The following is a 21380-nucleotide window of genomic DNA, read 5'->3' on the forward strand; positions in this document are numbered from 1 at the left end:
ACTGCTTCTTTCCTGCCCAATCTGTCCTCTGCTCCCATATGTCCTATGCCACTTCCCATAGATGTCATCCCACTGACATCTCTCCTGGTGGGCTCCAGGCCAAGACCAGCTGGGAGACTCTGAGGCCTGGAAGAAATGCTTGGGAGAGATGGACAGCCCTGCCTGGTTGAAGAGCCCCTTAAGAGGGGCAAATTAAGGGAAGCACAGGCCAAAAGCTTTTATTTTCCCCTCCAGCCTAGAGGGAGAGGGCCAGAAGCCCCTGCCAAGATCTCTCCTTACCTTGCTCAAGGAGAGGGCCTCTGGGCTGTGCCTGTAGAAGGTCTCTTTGAAAGAGCCCAGCCAAGTCTCAGCAATGCGAACCTTGTTCCGCAGAGTGGCCTCCTGATCAACGGGGGAGTGGGTTTCCCGATTCCAATAAATGTGTCCCACCCTAGAGCAGGGGAGGATTTCAACGGAGCCACCACAGAGCCAGACCTGCCAGAAAAGGAGAAAAATAAACATCTGAACACTATTCCACGTTCAGGGGAAGTGAAGGATCCAGGGGCTGGCAAAATGCACAAGTAATCAGGAGTACGAAACGGGAAAGAGAATTCTAGTCCTTGGGGTGCCACAGAGTTTCTGGGTCTGGGAGTTCTGGGCTGGGGAGAGAAAGGGTGGGAAGAATGGGTCCAGCTGTCCTGGGACAGAGTCAGTGGAGTAAGGGCACCACATCCACACAGCAACCTGAACATGTCCTTCCCCTAAAGCACACCCACACATTTAGAGCTGCTAGACATGTGGCTTAGTGTCTCTGTTCCCCAAAGCTCCTTCCTCAGGGAATAAGGAGTCCTTAGTGATCAGAGAATTTCTCAAAGCTTGTGATGTCTTCTGTTGCAAATTTATGTGGAGATCAAAGCAAGCTTTCCTTAAACATAATCAGTCTCCCCTTTTTCAAGAAGGTTCTCACTATTCTCCACTAACCTTCCTGCTTATTTCCACAGGCCTGGAATTCATTTGACAGGAAGCTTTTCATGTCATTCTTAGGGATAAAGAGGAAAAACAAAAACTTTCCTAGCATAGGCAGCATATGAACTGGAACAAAGATGGGGTTCCCAAACTGTATGCCAAGGTACCCCAAGGGTGCCCCAGCAACTTCAAAGGGCCTCAAGGGGGTATTTTAAATATTTGAGAGAAATGGAGTGACATCTGTCAGATGTTCTGCAAACGACAAGCTTGAGGTAATTCATGGTTTCAACATTAGATGGCTGCACTTTGTATAATAAACATTTCTACTAGATTTGGCTTTCAGTGGTTGCTGTGATGAAAAAGCCAGTATTGTGTTAAAATTGACATGGAGCGGGAAATGAGGGTGGTCGGGTCTGATCTGATTCTGAGGTTTGAGGAGCTGTGTGGTGCCCAATGGGTGCTGAATTTTTAGGACAAATACTTATTTTTTGGAGCTACAGTAGTTTCCTCTTATCCATGTGAGATATGTTCAAGATCCGTTGTAGATGCCTGAAATCACTGATAGTTCTGGACTCTCTGTATACTATGTCTTTTCTTAGACATACATACATACATACCCGTGATAAAGCTTCATTTATAAATTAGGCACAGAAGAACAATATAATGACATACTGTAATAAAAGTTACATGAATGTTGTGTCTTTCTCTCAAAATATCTTCCTCTTTTTTCTTTTTAAAGATTTTATTTGATATTTATTTGACAGAGAGTGAAGTTGAGAGAGAGAGTTTAGAGAAAGCACAAGCACAAGCAGGGGCAGCAGGAGAAGGAGATATAGGTTCTCCTCTGAGCAGGGAGCCTGATGTGCGACTTGATCCCAGGACCCTGTAATCATGACCTGAGCCGAAGGCAGATGCTCAACCAACTGAGCCACTCAGGTGCCCCTTTCAAAATATCTTCTTATAGGGTACCTGCCCTTCTTGTGATGCCGCAAGATGATAAAATTGTCCCTGTGATGAGAGGGAATGAGAGAAATGTAGCAGACACTGTGACCTGGTGTTCGGCTACCACCAACCTCACGATACCTCAGGAAGACGTCTGCTTCTGATCATGGCTGACCACAGGCAAATGAAACCACGGATAAGGGACCACTGTACTTAGGGCACAGAACTTTCTGGTGTGGTTTGGGCCTATGGGTGCTGCGAATAATGATGGGGCCGTGCAAAGAGAATGTATGGGAATCCCTGCATGACAGTACTCTTGGCTGATACCGTGCCCTTTCCTACAGGCAGGTTTCCTAGCTGGCTTCATGAGAGAAGCTGGGGGCACAGTCTAGGTAGGGCATGAGACAGATGGGAAGGGGAGATTTGACATACCCCATTTCATGATTTTACACTTTGCCTGCAGCCTTTGACCTGACCAGGAGCATTTTCTAATGGCTGCCCCCAACGTGGGGCCTTACCCACTACTCAATAGAAGCCTCTGGCTCCTCCCTTGGTCCAGGACATACCTTGAGAGAAAGCTCGAGGTTTTCGCCACCCTGCAGAGACATGAGAGGGTCATATGCTCCAGTGTTTTGGAAGTAATGTCTGTCGATGGCCACAACCCCGCTGGGCACCACGGGGCTCCTGGGCAGAGAGAAAATGGAACAGACGGCAGTTCAGAACCCCGAGCGTATCAGGAAGGTTTACCCTGCGGGAGCTCTAGTGGCCAAGAGAGTGGGCTACGGGCCCAGATAGACCTCGATGCTTTTAACTGCAAGACCAGAGCCAAGCAACCACGTCAAAAATCCCAGCATTTTATGAGGAGGGAGCTACAGTTGCCTGGGCCCTTTATACCTCCTAAAGGGAGGGCCATGGGGCTGTACCCAAGGCTCCCCTGACCTCTGGCTTGAGTGCCTCTAGAGAGACCTTTGGGAAGAAGGTCTTGGTTTGCATAATATATGCTAAGACAGGTAGCACTAGGCCTGCACAAAGGGAAGCAGTCAGGATTTTTCTTCCCACGTCCCAAAGTAGGACTTGGGCAGATACTGAGAGGAAGGCGCAGGCCGCTGGGGGCCAGGTGTGCCAACCTCTGGCCAGAGGCCATGACCAGTGAAAGTGCATTGTGGTGAAAACTGATGCTGGATAGCTTGAGCCCAAGGTGGGACACTCCCTCCCCACACCGATACTGTATCCCCCGTAGAAGTCTGGAGCTCAAAATCAACTTCAGGGAGACAGGGAGAGGGGACAAGCCTAGATGAGAGATTTGAATATGAGGTCACTAAGCTGTCATGGAATTTGACTAACTTGCATAGAAGTTTTCTGCTGTTGGGTGCAAAGGGGGTTAAGATAGACATGACCTAAGTCCAGTTATTAGAAAATAAAGACCTTTTTTTTTTGCACTTCTAAGCTTGTGGCTTATCAAACTTCTGTTAGAGTCATACTCCCTTTGGCAGACCCTTGGTAAGGCCTATTTGGGCCTAATGCCTTCATTCTGTGTCCCTGTACTAGGCATTCAGAAGCCAGCTGGATAACTGATAGGCATTGGGCCGTGTATGATGGAGATGGACCATGGCTATAGAGGTCAACTGCCTGAGGTGAACACCACAGGATTCCTTGTCCCACAGGTTCTTCTTACAATGTGACATTGACGTGAGGGGTAGGGTCTATGTCTCCTTCCCTTGAACCTAGGTGAGCCTGTAATTTTTCTGGAAGTGACCCTGGGTGACTTCTGAGGCTTGGTGAGAGAAGGGGATACATCCTCTAAAACATTATACTGAGCGAAAGAAGACAGGAAAGGTCACACATCATATGATTCCATTTATATGCCGTATCCAGAATAGATCTATACATAGAGACAGACAGTGGTTGCCAGGCACTGAGGGGAGGAGGGGGCGGAGAAAACCACTTAATAGGTACGGGAATCTACTTTACAGTGATGGAAATGTTTTCGGCACTAGAATGAGGTGGTGGTTCAAAACTTGGGCTACTTGCTGCAGGATTGTTCGTATTTAAATGGCTCATTTGTGGTATGTGAAAGTCACCTCAACAAATTGTTTTTTTAAAGGGAGAGGGGGATACAGCTTGTTTCACTTGGCCATCTTGGAATACTTTGTCGCAGAACCCAGTGTCATAATCCAGCAAGCCCCAGGTGCAGTGGCCTGCTGGAGGGATTGGGTAAGTTCCCGTTGGGGTCCCAGCTGATGGCCAGTATCATTGGCATCCCACCCCCACTGCCATCTTGAGCCATTTCCTGCGGTCTTGGATACCATGCAGCAGAGACCACCAAACCTAGTGCTCTCTTTCATAATTCCTGACCCCCAGAATCTGTGAGCTTAATAAAACTGCTGTTGTTCTACAGCACCAAGTTTGGGTGGTTTGTTATGCAAAGGAAGATACCTAGAACATCTTAAATAGAATCCTTGTCCAAAACCCAAACATGCCCCAACACACAAAGCAAACAACACATAAAATTTGATATATTTTGAGAGTTAGGGTGTCTTAGCATTCACCTGATTGAATCTTTCTTTAGCAAGAAAGCACCTGAGATTAGGGAAATCCAGTGTTACCTGGGGAGGAAAAGTTAGGTCAGGATTCCAGCTCGGGTTCTCTCACTGCCCCAAATGGAGACATCCACTGAAGAAACCACCTGAAAGAGCTTAAGCTGGACCCCATTCCCATAAGAATATACTAATAGTAACACCAAGGGTTGAGCACCCAGTACTCTCTCCATGCTTTTTGCACAGTGACTCTTTCAATCTTCACAACAACCCTGTTATCCCCAATTCACTGATGAGGAAACTGAGGCACAGATTGAGTAACTTGCTGGGAAACTTGTGGGGCCAGAATTTGATCCCAAGCAGTTTGGCTGCCGAGTCCTTCCTGAGGAAGCAAAGGAGAAACAGGTTGTGAAGAGCCTCACCTGATGGGGCTGATGGGGGACTGGAGGGCCTTCCTGTCTCGCTCCGGCAGAGGCTCCCAGTGGAAATCCAGCTTCCAGTCCAACACCCCACGCTGCAGGTCCTTGGAGGGGTAATACTGGAAAGTCTTCTGGTCAATTACATCTATGACAGGAGAAACCACTCGGCTCCTGGAAAGAATCGTGGAATCAAATAAGGGATACAAACCGTTCACTTGCGGGGGGATAGACGTGTAATCTACACCCATGCTGCGTAACATGGCAGTCAGGAGCCCCATGGGGCTGGCGGGCACCTAAAACATGGCCCGTCTGAATTGAGATGTGGTGTAAGTACAAAAAACACCCTGGGTTTAGAAGACTTAGTATGAAAAAAAGATGTAGAAATCTCAGTAATTTTGACATTGATTACATGTTGAAATGATAACATTTTGGATATAGTGGGCTTACTAAAATATATTACTAACATTAATTGCATCTGTTTCTTTTTGTTTGGTAATATGACTATTAGAAACATTTAAATTATGTACATGGCTTATCATATTTCCTTTAGACAGCACTGTTCTATGTATGTTCTAAGTATGTTTTTCCATAAGGAATCAGGAAACCATTTAAGTAAAGAGCATGCCTGCCTCTTTCTTTTTTGAAAAACCTTTGTTGACAGCAGCAAAGGACAAGAGAGTGGGATTCTATGCTCAGCTCTGCTGCATGTGTCTGGGCCTCAGTGTCTTTAGTTGTAGAATGGGAATTTGAACCACTTCCCATAGACGCCTTTCTCAGCTGTAACGTTCTGAGACTACGGCTTTTGATTTCTTTGGGGGTCTTTGATCCCTTTGAGAATCAGGGGAAAACTATGGACTCCTCTTCAGAAAAATAATCACATGCACATATCCAAAATATGATGCACAATTTCGGAAGGTTCATGGGTCCCTGCTCTAGGATCCAGTTCCTGTTCCTCCCTGTATCAGACAACTTGATGGGCGTGAGGAATGAGGACCGCCAAGCTCCAGCAGTGTCCCTGGTGTAAAGGCACCTGTATGAGCATGCAGTGTCTACCGGCCAACCGACCGCAGTCCCAAGTCAAGGCTTGCCTGCTTACCCACTTACTGATGCTGTTGGTGACTGGATTTTACCCCTTTTGTGCTGTTTTCGTTGCTTGTTTTGCTTTGCTTGCACGGCCTGGGGTATGACTTCAGAAAGGGTGATTGGGGGAAATGATACAGGTCAGAAACCTCACATTTTAACCAAACAGGTCATTCATTAGGTATACCAGGAGCTGATCTCCTCCTAGCCAATATCTGAGTCACATTTTTTTCTGGCCTCTCATGACTCTTACTTCTAAAATCTATGCCATGGTGTGTCCGAGTGGCTCCATCAGTTAAGCCTCCAACTCTTGATTTTGGCTTGGGTCATGATCTCAGGGTTGGTCCTGAGATCAAGCCCCACATTGGGCTCTGCACTGACCCAGGAGCCTGCTTAAAATTCTCTTTCTCTCCCTTTCCCTGTGCCCCTCCGCTTCCCCCCTGTTCGCTCTCTCTCTCTCTCAAATAAAATAAGTTAAACTTTATGCCATAAAGTGGATCAGGCCTGAACTCAGGGGGTGCTGGAAGTTCTCATTCGAAGAGAAGAGAGATTCCTGGAAGAAAGATGCCCGCCACACTGTTTATACTTCTATCGATTTCCATCTCTATTCCTTCCATCTCACAGATGGCCAGGCTGGAGTGGCCCAGGCTACATGGAGAGGGCCAGGCTGGTCCTAGGTCTCAATTATCTGTCCTTAAGTGGCTGACAGCAACAGAAGAGTCATGGGGTTTATATTTAGAACAAAGATCCCAATATGATTTTCCTGCCCTTTTCACACTCTTCCCTCTGGAAGGTAAAGGAAACTTAATCCTTCTGGGTCCCCTCTACTTCTGGCATCCTGAATTGATCTGAGAAAACGGAGAAGCAAGATCAAAGGAAAAAGGAGGACACCCAGCCCCCCTCCCAAGTTCCCACTTACTGGGGAGTGAACTGAGCAGATGGGATGGATTTGGCTACTGGCAAAGCGTTTTGTGGAATTTCAGAGTCAAGAGCCAGGGAAGCCATGTGACTGAATCCTGAAGATTCAGGATTCTTCGTGCCATCTTAGTAATCACAGCGGGATAGGAAAGGACATTGCATCCAAGCAACCAAACAACTAGCTAGTCTTAGATCTTTGAGTTGTGTCCTTCCTGACAAAGCTGTACATTACTTTTGACCAGAAAATGGGAACTCTAGAATATTGTCAGGTTTCTCTATTTGCTCTGTCTTGCTGGAAGCTCAGAGTCCTATGCAAAAATCATGGTTGATAACCATATCACCCCAAATATCCAATGCTATCTTTTTCTGTCTGAGATCTCCCTTTCCTTCTGTTTTAACGAGACACCTAAGTGAAGAATCAGGAGATACTCTGAGTGCCTTTTGGATAGAGACAAAGAGAATAGCAGCTGCTTAGCCACGGCTGAATTAGGGAGTAACTGCAGTCTCGTGACTCAAAAATAGTGATTTAAAAAACCCAAACAGTCTTATATTTAGTTTCGGGTTCCATACCTACAGATGTGTCTGGTGTCCTTGGAATACATTTAAAGCAAAATAGCAATGCTGCCCTGTTTGACTTGGAAGGAGGTAGAAGTGTCTGCTTACACCTTCATTCTGTCTTGCAAATTAATTTTTAACTCTCAAGCAAGTACAAGGTTGATTCTCTCTTAAGCTTTTCTAAGCTCCAGGGAGTCAGGCAGCTGGGTTTCCAAAGACAAACAGGGGTTGTAGAGCTGTCTGCAAAGACTGGCTGACTGCAGAACATGAGCTCAGCTAATAGACCACTGGCCAAGTGTTCAAAAGGTAGCTGTGGCTTCAACCTTACCAACCGGACCTAGGCTACTCATCAGCCCTAACTTACCTCATCCCTCTTTCTTACTCCTGCAGCTCCCTGTTCCTCCTGCTCTGTGATATCTAAAGTCGTTTTGGAAGTTCGCACAAATTCTTGGTCTTGCGGAAAGTATCTTATATCAAGATGCAAAAGTCTCTGAATGCTCTAATCCTAGAGCTCTTGCTTCCCAAGCGTGCCCTCAAGACTCCAGAGTCAGCCGTTTCCGGACTCTGTCATGTTGAAGGGAGTGCGGAGGATGAGGCTGGAGAGTTTCCCTGGGGCAGGAGACCAAAAGAAGGCTGCTCCCTTTGTGGGCTGGAGGTAGCTTGGTCCCCCTGTTGCTCCTCGCCCCCGCCCCCACACACACCCGCACGCAGGCATACACATTCACGTGGGATTCCTCAGACTGCTTTCTATCATTTAACCCCTTGCAGGGCGGGTGACGGGAGGTGGTCTGTTCCCTGTCCTACCTTGCTTCTCCCCATTGAGCAACCTCAGCCTTAGCTGAACACTATGTGACCTCATGAACTAAATGTCTCTAAGATACAGGACCAGATCAAATTCAAGGGGAAAACAGCTTGGACAGCCTGTGGAGCCGGTATCGCCCCTCAGGGGGTGTTGTCTTTCAGCACTTCACAAAGGACTGCCCCTTTCCCACTGGAAACCTTCATTTTTCTAGCACCATGACTCTCACTCCATGGCTTGGCTATTAGAGCTGACAGTTAGCAGAAGGCAGTTGACAGCTGGCAGCTGGAATAACAGCTACCCCTGATCTTCATCTTTGTTACTTTACCCGGAAACCAACTACCAATCAGCACCTCCAACACTGCTCTAAAAAATGCTCTTTGAGCAACTCTGTCTGCTGCTATGTACAGTTATGTGGGTTGTGCACTGCCCAAACTTAGAGAATGCTTCAAATATCATAGACACTGTAATTTGCATACTTAATTCTAAAATTTCTGGCAGTTATCATTCAAGTAACTTGTTCTAAAAAAAAATGAATGTATTATGACACATGTTCTGAGAAATGAGAGTAAAGGGTAATGAGGAAGGGAATCCTCTTACCAGTTCACACAAAGTTGCCATATGGCTCTCTATAGACCTGTTCTGTGGGCAGGGGTAGGGAACCAGAGCTAGGAACCAGGACTTGAACCCTCTGGTCAGGATGCTGAGGAAGTTATGACTCTTTGAAATAGCTGATTTATGGCTTACTACACTGTTACTCATCATCTCACTTTACCTTTTAAATGAAAGGTCTTAAAGACCATTTCTTGCCTTCTGCACAATGGGTCATCACCTGGGGACAGAATGTTTCTTGCCATGAGCCTCAGAGCCAGTTGGGGCCCCTTTCCTCTCTTCAAGAGCAGCAGCTGTTTGAAGTGTGCCCAATGGCTTCTACAACTTTGCTCCCCATGAGGTGAGCTACCATGGGAAGGCAGAGGAAACACTTGAGCAAAACTGCTGTAGAAGCAAAGAAGACCTTGAAAGGGTCACTCTCCCAGGCCATGGATTTCAGAGCTTCACTGGGTGTAGAGAGAGATGAGAACCCATGAGAGCTAGCTTTTCTTTCAGGCCCTCACCTATGAAGGCCTGCAAGCCGAACACTAGGTCCCAAAGAGAACAGGCTACACAGGAAGTTGTGAAAGAGATGTGGGATGACAAAAAGATGGCTGAACTATAGAAGAGAGGGGACGTGAAAAGGAAGCCAAGCCAAAATGGGGTCTAAGACCAGAGGCCATGTGTGCGTGCATGCATGTTGGGGGGCAGAGAGGCAGGGAGAGAGGGAAGGAGAATAAGAGGGAAGGAGATGGGGAGGGGAGAAGTTGGATAAAGAGGGGAAGGAAAGAGCCCAGGAAATGAAAATTTCATGGACCCACCTCTTAACTGTGGAAGGTTTCTCAGGGAGCCCCATTTTATTTATAGCTGAGGACACTGAGGGATTGCCAAGTCTTCCTCTCTCAGCCTAGAGTGAGAAATCTCCAGATCTGTGAAAATGGCACCAATGTGAGAAGCAGACATGAGGGGCTCATTCTAATCAATGTTTTAACACATGTCTCACAACGAGGGTGGAGGGAGGGAATGAGTAAATGTCACTCCCTGATCAACTTCTCCAATTCTTAAAATAACTCAGATAACAAAAAGAGCAATAGACTCAGAGTTAGAACACCTGACTCAGTGGCAAAGTCTCCGCATGCCCTCGCAGATCACTTCACCCCTTGAAACCCCACTATCCCTCTCTGTGAAACAGAAACAGAAGTACCTGCCTCAGGCATCTCATGGGGGCATCAGTAAAGAATTGTATGAAAAAGGTCTATTCGGGTTATACATACATAAGGCTATATATTAAGTCTTGGATTCCTAAATGTCTGCATAAAAGAAGCATAGCCAACAGCCTAGCTCTTGAGTGACTGTGTGACCCTGAGGGGTCTCCTTTACCGTAACTCCCTGGTACTCAGTTCTTTTCAGCAGTGAAATCATGAGATAGGTCTAGATGACCTTACAGGTCCCTCTGAAAGCCATCTTTCAGTGCCACGGGGATGAGAATTAGATGGGGAATTGGCTGGACCAACTTCAGTTCCTATAGCAATGATACACGGTTATTGTGATTTTGAGGGCAGAATCCAAGATGGCAGCGTTTGTCCGGTTTGTGTGTTTGTTGTCCTCGTCCTGGTGCTGGATTTATATACGTCTCCTTTTCTTCTGAGCTAAGAGACAGGAGTGGGTGATAATCTGTATCACAATGCTGGTCAAAACTAATCCTTCCTGATTTCACTTAAACTGTGATTGTTCTTTATTAAAAAGGAATTGTTGGACTATTAGCAATTGACATCATATTGTTTGAAACCTCCCTCATCAAGAGGAGTATGCTAATTCCTCTACCTCCTCATCCAGAAAGGGCTTTTCTCTGATGTTGTCAACCCCAACTTCAAAGGAGAGAGTGAATCTTTACCATGGGGAGGAGTGCAAGAATAGAAGTCATAAGGCTTGGTTCTGGCATCAGCCCTATCTGGCTGGCCATCATCAGAAACAATCGTTTGTTGAACTCCCACTGTGTGATAGGCCTCTGCAAACCCCCAGGGGTATGCCTGGATGGGGGAGCCCAAGGTGGGCTAGCCACCAGGTTTTGCTTTCCTTACTGAGATATTCAGATTGAGGAAAATGGTTGATAGGACACATTTAAGAATTGTATGAGGAGAACAGGGAAGTGGGGAGTGAATGACAGCATGATGGGGGAAGAACAGAGAAATGGTCAAAGAAAACTTTTTAAATGTGGGGCTAAGGGGTATGTAATGACTTCACATTCTTGAGGCCTTGGTTAGAACTTTGGAGACCCCTCATCCCAAAAACCAACGGTGGTTTTTGATGGAAGTTTAGCAATCACAGAATCTAACACATTCTGTTTAGGGGTAAGTACCTATGAGCAAAATAGAAAGATTTTTCCCAGTTTATCCGATAATCTTGATTAAAATTCCTCGCTTTTCAACGAAGGGAGTGATCACCATGGTAAGATGTTACCCTATTCAGGAGTGTTTGCCATTTAAGAGAAGTTGCTTCTCCAGGCCCGTTTTGGTCTTTAGAAAACAAGACAGATGGGCTGGAGGACATCTAACTTCCAATATACCTCCCATGCTTTCAAAAAGGTTCGACTTCAAACATCTGAAAAAAAACAACAACAAAGAAACATATTGCTTTGGCATGGGGGAGCCTTGGGGACTTGTTCAATGGTGGCTAGATGTTCTGTGAGTGGCGGAGACTATAGACTATTTCTCCCAGCCCCACCTCCACCCTCCAGAACCTGGGGGCAAAGTTACCTGTCACCAGCTATTCTGCTGAGAAGGGGCTCCAGCCAGCCTGGGTGGCACTCACAGTGGGAATCCATGAAGACCAGAACATCCCCGGTGGCCCTGGTGGCCCCCAGCATCCGGGCCCCAATGGCCCCCAGCCTCCTGTTGCTTCTGAGCAACTTCACCCCCTCCAGCCTGGCCACATACTCGCTGAGAGAAGACTTGAGTTGTCCTGGAATCAACAGAGTTGTGGTCAGTGGGGTCACAGATGCCGCAGCCATTGAGATCATGATGACTTGTCTCTAGGATCATTGTCAGCCAGTCTCTCTCTCTCAGGAGCTGTGGTGAGTACCAGGGTCTCAAGACTCAGATACATGACACTGTGGTTGTTGCTAAGATATGAGTTGTTTCGTTAGTTTGTGGTGGATCAGTACTCTCTCCAGTAAAAGCCAGGAGAGACGGTGTCATAAAACCAGGAGAGGGGAGAAATGGCTAACCTTCTCTAAATGCATGCAACAGGGAGGTTATGCAGATACTGTTGGTGCCTGACTCAGATGGCCTGGGGTCCCTTTTTAGGTTTGGTTTGCACATAGTCAGCAACTATAGGTCTGCTGCTAACTAGTCTGCACCCTTCTCTGGAGACACGCCTTTGGGTATCAAACTGCCTCTCCAGCGAGTGCCAGTGAGTCCTGCAGAATGCCACCCCTGGTCCCAGAAGCCAAGGGTCAATGACCAACCAGTGCAGGGCTACCAAAGCCCACTCCCTTGCCTTGAGGTAAGACAGACTCTGAGATGCAGGTGGCACTGCAGAGCTCTCCATGGGTTCAGGCTATGGCTGGACTTCATCTGAAACCTCATCTTGGCTCAGCTCCTTCCTCTGCGTCTCCTGCTTCCCCTACCCTCCTACAGGCTTCCCCTGAGATTACATCCCCTAAAATTCACAAACCCATGAATCCCATCTCAGGCTCCACTTCTAAGAAATCTGACCTAAGACAGTGGTTAAGGAGGTCAAAGACAGAGGCCCATTAAATACGGCCACCAGTAGATCATCAGGGGTGCTGGCCAAAGTGGCTTCATTATAGTGGTAGGGGTGGATGGACAATGCAGTGGGTCGACGAGGAAGTGGGACATGAGAAACCAAGACCAAGAGTCTAGACATTCTTTTAGGAACCATGATTCTGGAGGAGATAAAGGAAGAGAGAGGCTTATTAGGTTTTGTGTTTAAGATAAGAAAAACTGTGTGTGTGCACCCACATACATGCATACATACATCAAGATGAGAAAGCCAGTGGAGAAAGTAGAAATAATGCATTCATGGAGAAGTAGTGTCCTTCATGAAGTCTTGGAAATGGGGCACCCCTAGTCCACTGAACTAAGATCTCAAGGGCAAGGATTATACCTTCTGCATTTCCAGGGTTCTGATCCCTAGCTTAGAGCTGGCCCATGGTAAGCATTCAGTACATGTGTGTTGAACAGAACTGTACCAACCAGCAAGAGTTTCCCTGGTTCTCCAGCCCAGAGGCAGTCTTGAAGGGAATGCACACAGACTTGCTACTTTGTTAGCTGTGTCTCCAGGGAGCTGGGGAAAGCTCAGGCAGCCTTTCCTGAAGACACCACCAGACTCCCTGGAGAGTTGTCTTCTGAGTAGCATGCAGCTAGCTCCTCAGGGAGACTTTTCTATAAAGGAAACTGTCCTGAGCAGTGGACATAAGGATTCCCAGTCAATGGTTGTTGGCTTTCTTGGTGGCAAAATATTATGCCAATTTATTACTTTATAATTATTTTTCTGGTAAGTTTGTTAGTCCCAAGTCCATTCCCTAGAGAAGGAGCTCTGTTAGCAAAACTATTAAAATTTCTGAACTTGACTATATTAGAGCCACCCCTTGGTGACCCCAGTGTACTGAGAACTGCTAGTTGTCTTGTCCAACATTCATTCTCCCCTTCTACCGTACTAGCAGAAACTTGATTTTGTTCAGAGCAGCTAAAAGCACTAACCTACCAAGACTCTCTTGCTGTTGCTAATAGCCTTATACTCTAACTCTGGTGGAAATACATACACTAGGTGAGAAGATTCTGGAAAAACTATTGTTTTCCTGATTTTTTTCTAAAGGACAAACTTGCTTGACCTCTGTCTATCTGCATTTCTTCCTTTCCTGTTTGGAATGTGATGAGATACTGAGAAGTAGAGCAACCTCATTGGATTATGAGACCAAAAGCCACCCTCCCAAGTAGGGCTTACTGGAAGGAAGAAGATGCAGAGGGTGGGGCGCCTGGGTGGCTCAGTCAGTTAAGCCTCTGCTTGGGTCGTGATCTCAGGGTCCTGGGGTTGAACCCCGTTTCAGGATCCCTATTCAGTAGGGAGTCTGCTTCTTCCTCTCCCTCTACCCCTCCTCCCTGCTCTTGTTTTCATTGTCTGTCTCACTCAAATAAATAAATGAAATCTTTTTTTTTTTTAAAGGTGAGATGATTTAAAATAATTAAATTAAAATAAAATAATAAAAATAAAAAATAAAATAAAACAAGAAGAAGATGCCAAGGACATTGGAGGACCCAACTGCCCTGGGGCCCAGCTCCTCTGCTTCTGCGCACACAAGGAGAAGGGAAGCTACCAAAGGACACTGACATAACACAGTTCATCAGCTGATGGGGGAGGAAGCACAGATGTGCTCTTGGGAGGACTCTGGCACAGCCAAGAGTTCAGACACTATGGGTACTTCCACCAGCCAGCTGAGCCCAGCCCAGGAATCGCTCAGTGGTCCTGCCTAATATGCAGCCGAATGTACCCTAGTAACCTCTTCCAGAACCTCTGGCTTGTCCAATTCACTGCCATGCCTGAGCTGGGAAAATTCCCCACATGAGGACCTACAGAAGACCTAACAGAGGCCTGTGGCTACTCAAGCTTGTCTTCTATCATTCCCCTCAGAAAGGTGTTTTTTGGACCTCAGCAAGTGTTCATTTTACCTGGGAGCAGTCTTTTCTCCCCACAGAGCCAAGGGGGACCTCCACAGGAAATTTGGTTGAGCCAGAAACAAAGCCTGAGAAGAGCAGTAGTTCTCAAAGTGTCATTTACAGACCGGCATCATGCATGTCACCAGAGACCTTGTTAGAAATGCAAATTCGGGGACACCTGGGTGGCTCAGTGGGTTAAGCCTTTGCCTTGGGCTCAGGTCATGATTTCAGGGTTCTGGGATCGAGCCCTGCATCGGGCTCTCTGCTCGACAGGGAGTCTGCTTCCCCCTCTCTCTCTGCCTGCTTCTCTGACTACTTATGATCTCTCCCTCTCTGTCAAATAAATAAAATCTTAAAAAAGAAAAAGAAATGCAAATTGGCGCGTCCAGTACCAGATCCAGAAACTCTGGGGAGATCCTAGCAATCAGTGCTTTAACAAGCCTGCCAGGTGATTCTAAGGTACATTCAAGCTTGAGAAGCACTGACCTAGAACCTTCTTCTGGCTCCATCTTCTCTGAGTGATTCAGCCATTCAATGGACTGGTCCCTAGGAGTGAGTTTCCCATCAGTGGAAACATTTGAGCAGATTCTATAAGTCTGGGCTCTGGGCCTGACTCTGCTGCCCTTGGCATGACTCAGTCCTGGTCAATTCTCTTCTCCAGGCCTCAGTTTCCTTGGCTGGAAAATGAATGGATCGGGCTAAACGAGAATGATTTGGGGACTCATACATGTCAAGTGCTTCACCCAGTGTCTAGGAGGCAGTGAGACCTTAGGAATGGCCACCCGGCTGTGATTCCTGAGTGTCTGGGCAAGAAGCATATTGGACTGTGGGGAGACTGGGACTGGGAGGGATCCCGCTGGAATCAGGCTGGAGTGCCCCTCCTGAGATCCTCGCCGGAATCTCCTTGTCTTGCTTGTCCACTTTGTCTTCTCTGTCTTCTCCCCACAACTGCCTTACTGGGTGCCCCAGGGGCTTTTCACTAATGAGTTACCTGCACCTGATCATCACCTGGAGACACGCTTCTGGGAACCTTGACTCTACAGGCTCTAAACCCTAATCTTTGCGTGGAATTCCCTCCCGCCCCTCCCAAGGTCTCAGCCCACCCAAGGAGCCAGGAGGAGCCAATAGCCACCTTGCTGACTGAGGTCGTCCACCAAGATGATCTCCTTCAGAAAGGCCCTGGGCACTGTGTCAAGGATGCTCTGCACGGTCCTCAGGAGGGTGGACCAGGCCTCGTCGTGGAAACAGAGGATGACGCTGGCAGTGGGCAGGCTGTCTCCGTAGTGCTGCTGCAGACACCTGTAGGGAAGAGGAGCAGGGAGCCATGGGAAGAGAAGACCAAAAAGAGCACTGGACCTCCTCTAACACATTCCCTCGGCCCTGGCTGGGGCTGCTTTAATCAGATAGCTCCCCTGCCCCCAAACTCAGTAGCTCTCTTGCTTGAAATTTCCATGGAAAGAGAACCCATCACGCCCTCACAGTAACGCTGTCTGCTGTCCCCAATCCTCAAATCCCAGGAGCAATGTTTAATCCACGCCTTCTCATAGCAGTTGAGAGGTACTGGCACTCTTCCCTGCAAACGACTGTTCTAACCTATAAAATGGGAATGAATGACATCACCAACCTCATAGAGCCTAAAGAGGATGAGGTACATAGTGAGTGTCCTGTGAGCACGCCTTGTCCTTTGTTTAAGGGCAGAAACACAGTTTTCTTTATTTTTGTATCTGTATAATCTAGCACAGCACCTGCACATCATAAATGTTAAGCATTATTAGTTTTCTTGAAGAAGGGCAAGGAGGGAACATTTGTGAGTGCCAACGATATGCCAGATACTGTGCTAGGTCCTCTACACATATTACTGCTTGTTTACACTGAAATAAGTCTTTGGTTTGGGTCTTACCTTCATTTTGTGGATAAGGAAACAGGGTCAGAAAGTGGTCAAGACTTATCAAAACTCCCAGTACTGGTAAGTAGCAGAGTTTTGAGCTCCTGGGCCCTTTCCCCTCTGGGGGTTTGCAGCTGGAGAGGTAGGAGTGGGAGGTACCGCCTTTGCAAGGAGCCTGCCCTGTTCCCTCTTTCCTTTGCAGATGAGTAAGAAACTCTGTATTTGCATTGCATCTGGGGAGAGTTCTGAGTGAGACCACAGTGGAAGGCTTTATAATAACAACGGGATGCTGGGAGCAGTGTGCGGCTCACAATTGTTCACAAAAGGCACTATTTTTTTTCTAGGTAGCTTCTGAATGTCCCTCCTGATTTGCATTTGAGGAGGGGTTGGCTCAAGGATCTCAAACTCCAATACCTAAAGGCAATTGTGATGGTAGAACTGTCTGCAGACAGACCGCCAGACTAAGGCTGGCCCAGCTGGAGGGAAAGGCACTGTCCATACAATCCTAACCAAGGCTGAGCCTCTCAATGTGCAGGACACCTGTGTGACTCCAGGTAAAAATCCTACATCAGGGGGTAGAAGGGGAATACAAGGTAAGTGCTTTAAGGTAACAGTAAAATAGAAATCCTAGATTAAAACAAAAACAAAAACAAAAACAAAACATATGAACATCTCACAAATCAGCTGTCAATTATTTTATCAGTTAATATATTAATGCACTATTTCTTTCCATAAAGGATTTGAAGTCATTTCCAACACTATGCACGATAAAATAATGGTAATATAAAAGTTAAGATGGGGGCACCGAGTGGCTCAGTTAGTTAAGCCTCTGCCTTCTGCTCAGGTCATGATCCCAAGCTCTGGGATCCAGTCCCACATGGGGCTCCTTGCTCAGCAGAGAGCCTTCCTCTCCCTTCTGTCTGCCTGCCTACCGTTTCCCCTGCTTGTGCTCTCTCTCTCACTATCTCTCTGTCTGTGTCAAATAAATAAAATCTTTAAAAAAAAAAAAGTAAGGATGAAAAGTCAGGAGGATGGGAATATAAGTAAGAATAGAAAGTCAAGAGGTACCTGGGTGGCTCAGTCAATTAAGCGGCTGACTCTTGATTTCGGCTTAGGTCATGATCTCAGGGTGGTGAGTTCGAGCCCTGCATGTGGCTCTGAGCTCAATGAGGAGTCTGCTTGAGATTCTCTCCCTCTCCCACTGCCCCTCCCCATGCCAATGCCTGTCTCTCTCTCTCTCAAATGAATAAATAAATCTTGAAAAAGAAAGAACAGAAATTCAACATCTAGAGAAAGAGCATAAACATATAGACCATAAGGGCCTTGGAGTTTCCAGAATGAATTTTAAGTTTGAGCTTCCCAGTAGCCAAAGGAAAATGGGAAGTTTGTTCTGCATGAGAATTGTCACCATCAGAGAAACTATATCCTAGAATCTTTAGGGAAAGTGACGCTCTTTCTAGGATTTTTTTTTTTTTTTTTTTTTTACAATTTAGAACTTTTATTTTGAAATAGTTTAAGACTTGCAAGAAGTTGTGAAAATAGTCCAGAGAGTTCCTGTGTTATCTTCAGGCAGCTTTGCCCAGGGATGATAGATTGCATAACCATCCCCCACGAGCAGAATCGGGACTCTAACTCAGTTCAAGTACTATCAGCTCAAGTACAGGCTTTATTCGAACTTTGCCAATTTTCACATCTCACACTAGTTTTTAAGAGAAATTCCTACAGACTTCAGAAGAAGTCCCTAAATGGATGACTGTCCTTAGAAGAGTCCCTAAGACGAATGAAATCATGAATTTTATGTGCACTTTTCCAGGCTGCTTTCAGGGCTGCTCACATAACATGTCCAAAGTGGAACCCCAACCCGCCCTGCAAGGTTTGGGGGAGATAACAGAGGTCCCAGGGCTCTGAAGCTCTGCGGAGGGATTCCACCCCTAGTGCCCCTCTCCACTCTCACCCTCCTCCCTCCTCAAGCCCTGGTGGCACTTTGCTCCCCAACCTCACCCGACTTCGAGAATTTCCACTCTGCACTCAGGATTGCGCTAGACCTGCTCACAAACAGGTTCAAAATTTCCTTTGTGTCCTAATTCCTTTGAGGTTGGGAGAGTAGGAAAATTCAAGTGTCTAGGATTGGGGCCTCCAGTGGCTGTGAGAAGAAATCATGCCTCAGCATATTCAATGGGTACAAATGAAACCAAAAACATTACTAGGGCAGTGGCTCGGGGGCTGTCTGTTTTCCAACTCAGGAGAGATGCATGGGGACCGGGAGGCCTGCATATGGCATTCTCATGGCTGCAGTTTTATAAGGACTGAAGTCTGTCACCTGAGGGCAGAACACAGCCATGCCTTGCGAAAGGACAGGTCTTTTCTCACTCCGAGTCCATAGAATTCGAGCACAGAAAAAGCACAAGAGTGTGTGTGTGTGTGTGTGTGTGTGTGTGCACGCGCGGGCGCACTTGTATGTGCTTGCGATCATGCATGTGTGTCCTTAAGAAAAGGTTAAAGAGCTTAGACTTCAGAATCAAACTGAGATTTCAATCTTCACCCTGTTTCCTAACTCTTTGGGTAATATACTCAATATTTACAAGCCTTAGTTTCGTCATCTGAAGACTGAATAATATTTACCCCTGGGACTGTTGTGAGAATGGAAGAGACAGTGGCCCTTTTATAGCTATATTTGAAAAAATGTACTTTACATGTGTACTGTATTTATGCTTATCTTTGTAAAATATAACGATCTCTAAACAACCACTCTACAGGATAGTGTGAAGGGCTGCCTGAACTCCTTTCCGAAGTTGTCTCCTCATGAGCAATAAGGATCATGATATCTATGGTGTTTCCTTTTTCAGTCTGGCCGCCAGGAAGCTCACAGTAAGGTCATTGAGAGGGTTCTATGGATTGCCTACCTTCGTCCTAATTTTCTCTTTGATCCTGACATTCCCTCTTTCCATCCAGTCATTTAACAGATATTTCCTGACAACCTGAAGTCTGTGAGGGCTGAAAGATGAATTAAACAGTTAAGATCCTTAAAGCAAAATCTGTGGTGCCCTACCTATAGCCCCTTCAGCTATATCCTTAAAGTACACCACACCGTGCTTTCCAACTGCCTGAGGGCTTTCTCTGCCTGCTAGAGATGCTCTCCCCATGCTGATCTGAAGAGCTGCCCTCCCCTGAGAGCTGCCCTCAGCCTGTGACTAAAAGGAGCTGACGTATTAGTTCCCTGACCCTAAGGAGGTCAAACATGGATAGACTGTTCCACAGCCCCTCCCAAATTCCCCAGCAGGCTGAGCCCCAGTTGCCCACTGAGGCACACACTTGAGAACACACCTTTCATCGGTCTATTTTCTGCTCCACATTCCCAGTCCCTTACCAGGGCTCCCTGGCATCGAGCGCAAAATGAATCCTTGTCTCAGGCTCTGCTTTGGAGGAACCCAAACTAAGACAGTCTCTGAGGTCATGGAGTTTATATCCTGTGAAGCTGATAACCAAATAATTACTTAACAGCCACACCAAGTCCTCCAAGGAGACCCTCAGGGAGCCAGCAAGCTGGGCAGTGGTATGGAAGCCAGGACCAGAATGGTGGCCAGGATACCATTGAAGGAAGGGGTCTGGGTAGGGAACAGGGTTCCTGGCAGATGTCACAGCCTCTCCTAAGGCCTGCGGGTGAAAAGGAGCTTGGGCATACCAAGAGCTGAAGGGGAGGTATTCCAAATTGATTTCCCCTTATCTTGATTAACATTATATTAATAGCAACTTTCTATTTTATGATGTATTTTTAAATTGTCTGAGGGAATAAAGTAGGTAGGTAAGAAAACAAGTAAGCAAAAGGGCCCCAGGCAAGTCACTCCCCCTCTGCATGTTTCTGATTTTTTCTGTCAAATGGGGGTGCACATTCTTCCTGCTGTACCCCTGCCATGGCTTCGTGGGGTTGGGGGATCGGTGAGGTGGTGTCTGGAAACTGGTTTTGAGCATTGCAAAGTGGTCCCCAAATGGGACAGGTGGCTGCGAAGAGGGTCCCTGAAGAAATGCTTGTTCTCCTTCTTTCCTAATGCAGTTACTTTCCTTGTCCTTCAACCACAGAGCTGGTGGATATTTCGCTCTCTCAGTGAGTACACGTCCACAGCCTCACCCTGCTCTCGTTTGTCCATCTTTCTGAGCGGCAGCAGCGGGGAAGGAAAGACCCAGGGCTTCGGCATCAGATCAACTTGGCTTTGACTCCTGGCTCTATTTACATCCCCTAATTAGCCAACAGAGGGAGGCTGAAGCGTTCCTATAGCCCAAGGGTGCGGCTGGGATCAGAGGACTCCTCCAGGCCCAAGAGGGTTGCTAAATAAATGTTAACTTCATATCTTCACTCTCTGAGATCAGAGGAGCCCAAGGTCTGTGTTTACACACAGATGCACGCCCTCGCCGCGTGCAGCTCCAGGATCCCCTGTGACCTCAGAAAATGCATTTGGACGATGATTCTGAGAAGGATGAGTCACAGCTTTGCGCCAGATGGCCTGGCTAGGCCACCAACACCACCCCCACCCTTAATGTGCCTGGCCAGCGTAGAAAGGATTCTGCTGGGTTTTTTGTTTGGGGGTTACTGACCTCCAGCTTCCACCAAATCGGCAGAGGTCCCCCACTCAGATGAGTTTCCGTCTCACTGCCTGGAGCCCACTGATGCAACAATCTGGGGCCTTATCTGCATTCCTCAGGGCTCCCCACGCCCCTTGGGTTTAAGGCTGGCTCTTGCTCACCTTCTCACCTTTCATAGTCGCTGAATAAATATTTGCTCAGCAAATGAAGGTGTGGGCACTGCTCTTGCTTGCAAGGAGTATGTAGACTGGTGATCTATAGAAACAGGCGGGTAAGGCCACTGAGTCAGTGTCCCACGTTCTGCGAAAATCCCAGTGCTCAGTCCGTTTTGTCTGTAATTGGGGAGGTTTATCTTGGGAATACCAATTTCCAGGCCAGGCCTGGAGACAGAAGGGCTGGGACACAGCCTGGGAGTGATCCTTTGAGGGATGGATGATTTCCTACAAATGAGAG

General features: G+C 47.0%; 1 protein-coding gene across 2 annotated transcripts in view; it reads right to left on the reverse strand.

Annotated features, from left to right (window-relative positions):
• The window catches only part of GALNT15 (polypeptide N-acetylgalactosaminyltransferase 15), a 42396-nt gene that overhangs the window by 12573 nt on the left and 8443 nt on the right, over positions 1–21380 (reverse strand). For both annotated transcript variants that reach the window (XM_059390883.1, XM_059390882.1), the window contains exons 2-6: positions 15597–15763; positions 11543–11747; positions 4847–5014; positions 2454–2571; positions 280–474 (exon numbers count right to left, since the gene is read on the reverse strand). In XM_059390883.1, coding sequence (XP_059246866.1) covers positions 280–474; positions 2454–2571; positions 4847–5014; positions 11543–11747; positions 15597–15763 — 853 coding nt within the window. The remainder of the gene's footprint in view (positions 1–279; positions 475–2453; positions 2572–4846; positions 5015–11542; positions 11748–15596; positions 15764–21380) is intronic.

The sequence above is a fragment of the Mustela nigripes genome, chromosome 2 (genome assembly GCF_022355385.1).
Source record: "Mustela nigripes isolate SB6536 chromosome 2, MUSNIG.SB6536, whole genome shotgun sequence".
Lineage (NCBI taxonomy): Eukaryota > Metazoa > Chordata > Mammalia > Carnivora > Mustelidae > Mustela > Mustela nigripes.